The sequence below is a fragment of the Bemisia tabaci genome, chromosome 1 (assembly GCF_918797505.1).
Source record: "Bemisia tabaci chromosome 1, PGI_BMITA_v3".
NCBI classification, from domain to species: domain Eukaryota; kingdom Metazoa; phylum Arthropoda; class Insecta; order Hemiptera; family Aleyrodidae; genus Bemisia; species Bemisia tabaci.
The window spans coordinates 17132511-17144993 of record NC_092793.1 but is presented as its reverse complement, the minus strand read 5'-3'; the positions used below and the strand labels follow the sequence as shown (position 1 = coordinate 17144993).

General features: G+C 41.4%; 2 protein-coding genes across 5 annotated transcripts in view; both read left to right on the top strand.

Moving 5' to 3' along the window:
- The window catches only part of LOC109038162 (transducin-like enhancer protein 4), a 180658-nt gene that overhangs the window by 98156 nt on the left and 70019 nt on the right, over window positions 1-12483 (top strand). The gene's annotated exons all lie outside the window — the stretch shown is intronic.
- LOC109038188 (uncharacterized) lies at window positions 2083-9667 on the top strand. Its single transcript, XM_019053171.2, has 2 exons — window positions 2083-2097; window positions 8820-9667. The coding sequence occupies exon 2, from the start codon at window positions 8846-8848 to the stop codon at window positions 9665-9667; it is 822 nt and encodes a 273-aa protein (XP_018908716.2). The 5' UTR covers window positions 2083-2097; window positions 8820-8845.

The window sequence follows — 12483 nt, the reverse complement described above, 5'->3', positions numbered from 1 at the left end:
TATATGTTGCCTTTACTACCATTAGTGGTGCTCCGTATTATGAACCACTGGTTCGTTTTTAAGCCATAGCTTTTTTTTCAGTGCACGCACTATTCAAGCTTCCAGTTTAGCCAATGAGCTATCGATAGTTTCCCATTTTGAAGCTATGGTAAATAATCCATGATGAAGGTATTCGACACGAACACCCTGAAAATCGATCCTTTTTCTCGGGATGGAAGGCAGGTCAATCGATTCATCGCCGAGCACGACACGCCGCTATGGGTGGAATAATGGTTCCGAACGCGACGGTTCCGCAACCCGTCGGAATTCCGATGTTTGCACAACCGGCCAATTTTTGCCGCGAACCGACGACAGTTGCCGGTCGACGCCGCGACGCCGTGATGCCGACGCTGGTTGCAATGTCAGGGAATCACGAGCCCACAAATTGGCCCTCAAAGCGGGGGAAACTGGGCCACCGGGACACAATACCCGGGTGGCCGATTCCTTCGACTATAGCTCGTTGCGTACAGAATCGGTGCATTGAGAAAAGACAATGCGTGCTCGGAGATCCTTCGCGCTGCGATTTTGAATGGACGTTTTTTATCTATATTTTATTATGTAACTCGGGGGCTACGTCCCCTGACTGCCTCGTAGCCCAACCCTCCGGAGCGCTTTGCGCCATGGGCGTCAGGCGGCACGCGTTTGTCATATACTTTTATATTATTTAGTGAGATGCGAGCAGTGGGTTATTTTAAGGATTGCCACCTCTAGAAAAACATGGAAAACTTGATAACGAAAAATTCGAGCAAGGAAGAGAAGTTTCCCTCAAAACTGAAGGAACAAATCTTAATTTCTCACTCGTCATCTTCTATAATAAAAGCCAACTTCGAGTTTCATTTTTTCAGAAATGTGAACCTATATCCAATTTCGTTACCATGTTGGAAGGCTATCCATCGAGAGACGTCCACAGATTATTTCTCATTGGTGTTTTTTTTTAAGTAACTCTGTCGTTTCCCAAGTTCAATTGTGATTTTGGTATAACTTCGTTTGTTAGGTTTGCTGGTACAGGCGGAATGCCTATGATGCTCGTAGAAGGGGACGAAGTTTCTGTTTCTCCAAAACAAGGAATATTTGCTCGTAAAATATCACGATTCGTTTCCGAAGCTTACATGATCAACTTGGAATAAAATTTCCATTCCTTAGCCGGCTTCATCGAGTGCGACTGGATCATTTTTCTCTTTCGAGAAATCACAAGAATCATTCGTGCAAAACACTCGAGCTGACTGTTTGCGAAAGACTCAGCGTGGAAAGCACTCAAGCGTCTCTCTCATCATCCTGTCTGTGTGTGTGCGAGTGTGTGTTGGTGTTAATAGTTCTGGTCTACGAAAGTTGATGGAGCTCGAGACAATCACCGGAGTAAACAAAAGTTGCCGTCGAGAGCTGATTAATGTAAAATTTGTTTTCGATAATTGCAATCAATTGGATTCAGTCTAATGCGCTTTTCAAGCTTCCTTATCTCCGTTTAAAGTGTATGTTAATAGAACAAAGATAATCTCTCGTTCTAACGTTTGTTTTCTTTCTGGAAAATTTAAGCTAAAATTACTCATTACCAGACCCACTTAGCCAGCACGTAAATCCTCTTGTTCGTTGAGTTATCTTAATGTATACTGTTCCGTTTATCGGCTACCTCTCAAGTAGCGACTAAACTTGTGCACTCATTACAAAAACCGGTAAACAAGGCGAACCTCTGAAATTTCAAAAACAATTTAATTTTGAAGTATCTGAATACTTACGCACGAAAATGAGTGCCTTTCGCTTTTACATCATTTTCAATTTCGTACGAACTTTAAACAGAATGTCTGTAAAAAATAAAGCGTATGCCAGTCTAGTATTTAAATCATCGTCAAGGAAGATTCTGGGCTCAAGCCATGTGTAGGTTGCGTCGATTCGAGTAAGGTAAAGTGCTTGAATAGTGTAGTTATACGCCCTCCTCATGTTTTCTCGTGTGTTTTTCAATCAGATATTGACGGTATGCCTGGTGGGGATTGGCACGTTATGTATTGCCAAGGAAGAAACGAAAAAGACGAAAGAGGAAAAAGATTTAGTAGCGGCCGAAGGGTGAGTATAGAGTCGCTGAAGCGGTCTCACTTAACGTCTCGTAGAGTTGCAAAATTGAGCACTTTATGACCAACATGTAGACGAGTCAGTCTGGTGTACTTTTATTGCCAACTAATTTTGCGTTTAATAAATCTTATCTTTTCGGGACGCTATTTGAAGCTTGTTGTGTCTAAAGTGGAGATATAAGGCATTATGTAACCCGATTCATTCATAGAAATAAAATATTCAGTTTGTTCTCTGAGGACCTTTTTCATTGCTTTCTCTAAAGTAAGGACCTTTTAAGGCTCCCATTGTTCAAGTTTTTATCAAAGGTCTAATTAGGTCATGATGGTTCGTCATTAGAGAAATGGTCGTGCCTGTATAATGAGTTGGATGTACCTAATTTATACTGGCAGAAACTATGTTGTACGTTAAGCCTACGCACATAGTTCCTTTTAGCATAAATATGTCCATTTTAAAAGGCCCCGTACAGATTTTGCGTGTCCACCATATTGTTCATATTTTGTCTCCCCCCCCCCCTCCCAATGCGCCGTCTCTATCAATGATGTTCAGTTTTGTAACTCTACTCCTAAGTTTAAACTAAAATCCGTGATCATACCAAATAACTCACATCAACGCACCCCACCAATCACTTTTACGTACATGGCACCATTTTTCAAGACTGGTTTTGTTTAGCACGTTGAATATTAAGCTCAGCAATACTGACCGCGATAGAGAGCTTTTATTCAAGGAAGTAAAATGTTCACTTCTAGTAGACGGTAGATATGTTACGAAGATTCGAAATGTTTTTCTTGGAAAATGCCTTTCTTTATATTAAAGTGAACATAATAATAAAAATTCATAATTCTTCTGTCTATAAATTTTTGATGCCTGGAGGCTCATGAAATTTGAACGACGATACTCGCAAAAACTGTTCCTTATCCTAGACGAGATAGGCAGAACTTGGCTGAATCAAAAAAGTTAAAAGAATAAATTAAACAGAAAATTCGTCCTGAAAATGGCGGTGTTGTCAGAGCATAGGCTAATAAAGCTCAAGAGAAGAATGCAGTCGAAAAAAAAAAAAAAAAAAATCCGGTTGGTTCAATGATCCAGTAATTTTGTGCAGGTATTAAATTTTCGTTTTCACTCACTTTTATATTTCCTCTATTCTTCACTCACATTTATCACCTTCTTGTCATCCAGGAATTGTCTTACCTCTCATGTTGTATGTCTTCTAGTATAAGGCTAAGAGATATCCTAGATTTCGAGTTCTAGTATGTCTCCTTGTAATATAAATTTCGTACTAGAAGACTTTTATTAGAATCTTCGAACACTCAATAAAAATTGATAGCTTATCAGATATTCCACAAATGTAATGGAGCAATTATTTTTTCAGTTTAAAGAACCAGTTTTTTTTAGTCTCACTAATAAACTTTAATCAGGTCATTTATCGGAAAAAAAAAAAAAAAAATTATATGTAATGATTATTTTTAGCCTTATTTTTGGTCAACTCCTTTGGTCCACGTCTTATTACTGGTCCCTATGGTCCTTTGATCAACTCCTCCTCGCTTTGCTCGATATTAGGACCTCGTCTGTACTTTCGAAGTGACCAAAATTGTCCATGTACGTCTAGTTCCTTGTACTCAAAGTCTAGATCAAACCAAAAAGTCAGAATTTTAGAATGAGGAATGATTGCAGCAAATCTCGTTTTCATTTTGACACAGCACTCAACTCACTAATCGATCATTCACTGCTTGATTATTGCACTATTTTTTAAGGTGACGCCGCATCGGGGAAAAAAACAACGTCACAATATTTTTTTCACCCACATCCACCGACTGGTTTTTATCTTCACAAACGAAGTTCTGATGCATGCTGCAATCACGTTTCTTCTATTTTCACATCAATGCAGAATAAAGCGGACCCAGGATAAGTTTCTACACCTCAAGGTGATTTACACTTGCACACGAATCAACAAGTCATGGTTCCAAACCTCTTGCACGGGTCGTTCATCCTTGTGAATACGGTGGAGTGGCACGCTTGGTATCAACTCTACATTCCACGTCTCCGAAATGATTCTATATTTTGTCCCACAGAGTCATTGAGCATACTCATTATCACGTGGGCCATGTTGGGCACAAACACTCTCACCATGGAGAAGCCCAGCACGAACACAAGCACCATGGACATGCTGAACACAAACACGGCCATCACGGTGATTTTGGGCATGGACATAAGCACCATGGCCACGCAGATCACAAACATCATCACCACGGAAGTGCTGAACATAAGCATGGCCACCACGGAAGTTTTGGTCATGGACACAAACATCATGGCAGTGCAGAGCACAAACATCATCACCACGGTAGTGCGGAGCATAAACACGGGCATCATGGCGATTTCGGACACGGTCATCACCATCAAGGCCATGCAGAACACAAACATGGGCATCACGGTGATTTTGGTCACGGCCACAAGCATCATGGTTCTGCTGAACACAAACATCATCACCACGGTGGCTTTGGGCATGGACACAAACACCACGGCAGCGCTGAACATAAACATGGTCATCATGGTGAGTTCGGTCATGGGCACAAGCATCATGGAAGCGCAGACCATAAACATCATCATCATGGTGATTTCGGACACGGGCACAAACATCATGGATCTGCGGAACACAAACATCATCACCATGGTAGTGCAGAGCACAAACATGGTCATCATGGTAGTTTCGGACATGGTCATAAACACCATGGACATGCGGAGCACAAGCATCATCATCATGGTAGTGCAGAACACAAACATGGCCATCACGGAGACTTCGGCCACGGTCATCACCACCATGGAAGTGCTGCGCACAAACATCACCACCATGGCTCTGCTGAACATAAGCATGGCCACCATGGAGAATTTGGGCATGGCCACAAGCATCATGGTAGTGCAGATCATAAACACCATCACCACGGTAGCGCAGAACATAAACATGGTCATCATGGGAGCTTCGGGCACGGTCATAAGCACCATGGATCTGCCGAGCATAAGCATGGTCATCACGGAGATTTCGGGCATGGGCATCATCATCATGGAAGTGCTGCGCATAAGCACAGTCATCACGGTTCTGCAGAACATAAGCACGGTCACCATGGAGATTTTGGCCATGGGCATCATCATCATGGCAGTGCCGCTCATAAACACAGTCATCACGGTTCCGCAGAACATAAGCACGGTCACCATGGAGATTTTGGCCATGGGCATCATCATCATGGCAGTGCCGCTCATAAACACAGTCATCACGGTTCCGCAGAACATAAACATGGGCACCATGGTCACGGAGAACATCATCACAAACATAAAGTCTAAAGCGTGCAAGACTTTTAGGAATTTTTTCAAGCTTTTTGGTGCTATATATGACTCGTTATCTCCGAATAACCGATTTTCTCATTCACATCTTTCATTTCCCTCGACTACTTTCCAACTCTCTCGTACAGTTTTTTTATTTGTGGTTCAGTGGTTTACGGTACAATATAGCCTTTACTTTTGAGAAGATATGAAACGAAGAGAATTGTAGTGTGTATTGAGTTCAGTTCCAGCAAATTGTTTCTCTATGCGCCAATCACTATTATGTTTGGAGAGGTATTTGGTGTCAGAAAGGATGATTTATTTGTATGTTTAAGCTCTACTCATATAGACTCTGGCTTCTCTAACTGTTTCAGAATCGCTGGTGATAACCATTCGTGCATCTTAGATTTACCTCGGAAGAAGGCAATGTTTCATTTTAATTTCCTTTTTGCGTTCACATTATTTAATTGAATGTAGACTCCAAAATTTTCTTACTTTTTTTAGTTCGCTGTTTCCAATTATGACACCTCAAGCGACAAAGTGGTCTTTAAGTCATTTCATGCTCAAATCTTCGAGTAATTTTTACTGGTTTCTTATTTATATATTTATTAATTTTTTTCATTTTGTTTATTGTTTTGACTTTTTTATTGCGAAAAAAAAATTGTGTCGAAATAGAGCGCTTCATTTTTACTTCATTTTTCAAATCTCTATCTTCAATGCCTTTTTGGACCTAAAAAGATGTTTAGAAGATTTTCAATTTTAAAGATTAGTGAATCTGTGGCTGAATGAAGTAAGCGTATTTTCCCACGTTAACTTCTTATCCCCTCGTTTAATCATTTCACATACATTTAGATAATTCCATCTTCCAAATCTTTGATGTTTAACTTTATTTTCAAAATTCATTTCTCTTCCGTCTGAAGAAAAACAAATCCGTCTATCTTTAGGCAAGTAAGTGATAATCAATTGGCTGTGCTAGTTTTAGTTTTTAGTTGTTATTAATACGGTCATGTACCATTGTACCATTATGTATCATGCAAATGATCTTATAGTTATAAAAATTTTTGTGCTCGAGATTTTTTCTTCTACAAACTCACCATACGATCATCAGATGCGAAATTGTTTATACCGAGCATATTGCACCCTCTCTACCACGAAAACAGTACCGAGGCTACAGTGGCTTGAGAGTAGATAATTCATGCACATTTTTGGAAAGGTTCCATAAGACGAATACCTGGTTGTTGGTTTATTTTTCACGATGTGTCACAAGGTTTTGAACAAATTTTAATTTCTGTCCCGCAGAGTCATTAAACATACTCATTACCACGTGGGACATGTTGATCATAAACACAAACATGAAGGAGAAGCCCATCATAAACATAAGCACCATGGACACGCTGACCACAAACATCATCATGGTGGAAAATTTGGTCATGGGCATAAACATCATGGTCATGCAAAGCACAAGCATCATCATCATGGTCATGCAAAGCATAAACATCATCACCACGGACATGCCGAGCACAAACATAAACATCATGGTCATGCCGAACATAAACATAAGCATCATGGTCATGCAGATCACAAACACAAACATCACGGTCACCATGGGCACCACCATAAGCATCATGGCCACGCCGAGCATAAGCACGGACACCATGGAAAATTTGGTCATGGGCACAAACATCACGGTCATGCAGAGCACAAACATAAGCACCACGGACATCATGGACATCATCATAAGCATCACGGTCATGCAAAACATAAACATGGACATCACGGGAAGTTCGGTCATGGGCACAAACATCATGGTCATGCAGAGCACAAGCATGGACACCACGGAAAGTTCGGACACGGGCACAAGCATCATGGACATGCTAAGCATAAGCATCATCATCACGGGCACCACAAACATAAACATGGCCATCACGGACATGCAAAACACAAGCATCATCATCATGGAAAGGCTGAGCACAAGCATAAACATCACGGACACGCGAAGCATAAACACAAACATCACGGACACCATAAACATAAACATGGCCATCATGGACATGCGAAGCATAAACATCACCATCATGGGCATGCCAAGCATAAGCATCATCACCATGGACACGCTAAGCATAAGCATCATCATCACGGACATCATAAACATAAACATGGCCATCACGGACATGCAAAACACAAACACCATCACCACGGACATGCAAAACATAAGCATCATCATCATGGACATGCAAAACATAAGCATCATCATCATGGGCATGCAAAGCATAAGCATCACCACCACGGTCATGCAAAACATAAGCACCATCACCATGGTCATCACAAACATAAGCATGGACATCATGGAAAGTTCAAGCATGGGCACAAACACCATGGCCACCAAAAACATAAACATGGACATCATGGACATCACGGCCATAAGCACAAGCATCATGGTTATGCTAAGCATAAGCATGACCACAAGTCCTGAAAGTAATTCTGCATGGTCGACTTTCTAAGCTGACAGTGCTGGTGTTATCTTGAGGGTCCTCCAACGTATCCGTTCTAGCTGTGTGTTTTAATCACTTGTTTTGGTGACTTCAACACTGATTGCTTGTCTTAAGTTTGCCATTTTATGAGACTTCTAATGGAAAGATCATGCAAGGATGTAAAGGAGCTCATAGCAAGGCCAGTCAGCCCACAATTTTTATCTTGGTATAAAAATATTATCGTTCCTTTGAGAGAGATAAACATTAATATTGCGGACACGTCAGAGTTGTCAATTCCATGGTTTTTCAGTTAAGACTGTTCAAGTGAGTTATTTCACACCCTTTGAGGAACATCCAGGTGCTCTGCTGCAGTTTTCCCCTCATATTCGTAATTTTAATTTCCATACAGAGACTGCATTTCAATATTTCTAATTTTCGTTAATTATTTATTTTTCTCATTAATTGTATCAAAATAAGGTTTATCGCCAAATTTGGCAAGTCTTAGAGTGAAGTATGACCTGGCTACTTCAAGTCACTTTGTTTAAATGTATCGTTTTGGATAATCAAAAAAAAAAAAAAAAAAAAATGGTCGCAGAGAATAAGAGGTGCTCAAGTATCGAACTCTTCATGGCGTTTTTTTTCTCAAAACCTCGATACAATTCGGTATGTGTGTCTCATCTTTCATCACCCGTCTCTATATTCTCTTGAGCTTTCATCCTCTCACTCATTCCTCAAAGTTCTCTTAACTTCGTCATTGGTCCTCAGTGCCTCATAAAGTTAGTGCAGTACAATATTTATCTCCTCGATTTTTCTTCAAAAATTAACTGTCTCACACTCAATCCTAACTATCCTAACTTTTCTCTTTTCCTTTTAAATTAGTGTCGTCTTTTGAATGGATTTTACATATCTTGTAACAATTAATAATATTTCTAGTGTAATCAAGCATATACATTACCACAATGGCCATGTCGATCACAAACACAATCACGACGGGAAAGCTCACCACGTTCACAAGCATCATGGCCATGGAGACCATAAACATCATCACGGAGGTCACATCGGACACGGCCACGAACATGAAGGACACGCTGGGCATGAACATCATCATGAGGGTCATGCTGGACACAAGCATCATCATGGTGGATCATTTGGTCACGGTCATAAGCATGAAGGTCATGGATCTCATCATCACAAGCATCACGGAGAGTTCGGACATGCCCACAAACATCATGGTGAATTTGGGCACGGTCACAAGCACGAGGGTCATGCCGCTCATGGACATCATCACGGTGGAGAGTTCGGTCATGGCCATAAGCATCATGGCCATGGCTCTCACGACCACCATCATCATGGATCGTTCGGTCACGGTCACAAGCACGAAGGCCATGCGGCTCATGGTCATCATCACGGTGGGCACTTCGGTCATGGTCATAAACACGAAGGTCATGCTCATCACGGACACAAACATGGGGGTGACTTTGGTCATGGCCATCACCATAGTGGTCATGCTGGTCATGAACATCAACACCATGGTGAAGCCGCTCACGGGCATCATCACCAAGGTCATCTTGGTCATGGCCATCATCATGAAGGGTCCTTCGGCCACGGACACAAACACCAAGGCTCATCAACGCACGGTCACAGTCACGGTGGATCTTTCGGCCATGGTCACGGCCATTCAGGCAATGCAGCTCATGGTCATAGCCATGCTGGCCTTCTTGGTCATGGACATGGCCACGGTGGAAGTTTCGGTCATGGCCATGGTCACAGTGGTAGTTTAGGCCATGGACATGATCATGGTGGAACTTTTGGCCATCAAAGTCTTCACGAGGGAGAGATCGGGCATGGTCATAGTCACGGAGGCAGTTTCGGGCATGGACACGGTCATGGTGGCAGTTTTGGCCACGGCCATGAACATGCCGGCAACCTTGGCCATGGTCACTCTCATGGTGGAAGTTTTGGTCATGGTCATGGCCACGAAGGGGCGTTGGGTCATGGGCACAGTCATGGGGGTAGTTTCGGACATGGACACGCCCACGGTGGTAGTTTCGGACACGGCCATGATCATTTTGGTAACTTGGGTCACGGACATAGTCACGGGGGATCCTTTGGTCATGGGCACAATCACGAGGGACTCCTCGGACATGGGCACGGACACGCTGGTAGTTTCGGTCATGGGCATCAGCATATTGGCCATGCTGCTCATGCACATAAACACTCCGGTCATTCAGCGCATGGACATCAACATTCTGGTCATGCTGGTCATCATCACAAACACGGAACTAGATAAGAGTATGCAGAATTCTCTGTACTTCCACTTTATTTTCTACCAAAAATAGATAATGACAACGTCAATATCCGAACATTTTTAATATGGAAAAATTCCGTAGGTCGCGATGTTCAAACGCTTGCTCAGTAACTCCTATGCCTTGCCCGGTTGCTGCATTGCTCAAGGCGCATTCTCTCGTCGGTCATAAATGTCCCGATCCAAATTCCAGTCTCATTTCGGGTACGTTACGATGTTGCAATCTGTTACTATTTTACCAATAATATGCACTTAAATATTCTCCAGGAGCTCGCAGTGTTTCAGTCAGTCTTTGTGCCAATGGTTAGAGCTAAATTCCTCATGTGAACTCAACTACATCGTCTTGATATTTACAAGAATTATTTCCAAAATTCTTATTCGCATCTAGCCCAAGGATAAATTAAGAAACGGGAACGTCGCGTGCGTTCGTGACTTTAAATTACCGCATCGATAATTATTTGTGGTCCTGATGCAACTCCTTGCTTTTTCCCAGTATTTTTGGTCATTTTACCTCCCTAATAATTCTATCTCAGTTTAAAAGTGGGCATGCGCTTGAGTATTCGTTCCTCCTTTTGCGATCTTCGACGAGAAGCTGACTCAAATTTTTTTAAGTGGCCGAATAGAATAATGTTTATTTTCTCCAGTCTCTTTTAAGACTTGATTATAATAATAATGATAATAATAATAATTTACTCTCGAATTTCGAAACTTATTTACTCAGGCTGAGTTTGCAATTATGAATATGTGATGCGCTTAACTCGAATGTATGGTAAAATAACATGAAAACGTTTGAATATTAAAATAGTGCAAGCTCGGTTTTTCAAGCTGAAGAAACTTTTTTTCAGCGTGAAACCTTTACAGTTTATGAAGTGCTTTTAATCAGTACCGTCAAATCACTTCTACTTAGCAGCATTATAATACGCCAAATCAGGGACTTAAATGAAAAAATATAAGACATTAAGCCATTTATGCTGAGACTTCTGCACGCTGCTCTTTAAAGAAAAAAATGAAATAACCATATAAAGAAAACGATATTTTCCAAGCATTCTTATTTTGTTTCAAACAAGTTTTAACAATTAGTTACCATTCAAGGCACTCATACAGAACTGTACCGATATATTCTACTGGTTTCTTTTCTCTTTTTTTCCGCACAATAATGTACTGTCGCTAGCAGACTGTTAGTCTATTACGTACCTCCTTCTCCCACCAATAGGATCGCCTTATCTCCCCTCTTTCTTTTATGTCTATTGCTTTTTCCATCAATTTCATTAATCTACCTGCCGATTACGCAATTGGAATCCAGGCTAAATTTACATTCAGACTTTTTCGCGTTTGAGCTCCCTTGTTCGCGGGTTTTGACAATCCCTCGAGTGATCGGAATGCCGGTATCCGCTACCGCGAGTTCAAGCCTCGAGAATGCAGCCGTCGCTATTATGTAGACGCGCTCGTAAATCTGCGTTATTTTATATTTGTAGTGCATGTATTTCGTATTATTTGCACCCGCGATGCTTGTGGGGTGGCGGGCGGCAGGAGGGCCCGCGTTGATAATCGGAAGTCCATGCTCGGTGCCCAGTACCGTTGAGTTGCGCAGTCTGTAGCGAAGCGTTGCGGCGCGTTCCTCGTAATTTGCCATTGGCTTTTCATGCCTGTTGAGTGTTGATTGCGACATCTAAATTAAACCACCGTTGCTCATGCGGCTCGTGTATGAACGGCTGCGATATGATTTTCTGTGATATAACTGATTACTTAGCTATCGATAAGTTTTCAGGGTAGGTTATCTGTATTCATTGTATTTTCTTTTCCTATTTTTCATGTCTTTTGTATTGTTAGATTTTAAGTTAACTCGATAAACTTTGCCACCTGCCTCCTCGCATACTCCTTGGAGAAAACGGGGAGTGAACTTCCTGGGCAGGTACAAAATGTATTCACACATTTGCCTTATATGCTCTATTTCATTTATTGTCGGATTCAAAAATCAACACATCGGTTTATTCCGATATATAACATTTAGTTACCACTATTAGGAAAGAGTCCCCTCCTCGTAAATGTTACTAATGTATCCAGTAATTTGCCCAAGATTATACATACCGATTTAATTATTCAGTTTTCATTAGAGTAGGGTCAGAGGCTTTGAAAAGTATTGTGTTTATTGGCTAAATGATCTCATGGAATTGCTGTTGGGCTCAGACTATGAATAAATCGTCGATTTCTTCCAATAAAATTGAAGTAATCCAATCTCATCGGGAAATGCATCGAAATTTTTTCTATTCTTCAGTCATTGAATTTCTCAAG

What these genes read in the sequence shown, in the direction of transcription:
- LOC109038188 (XM_019053171.2), top strand. Translation starts at nt 8,846, where the DNA reads ATGGCCATGTCGATCACAAACACAATCACGACGGGAAAGCTCACCACG.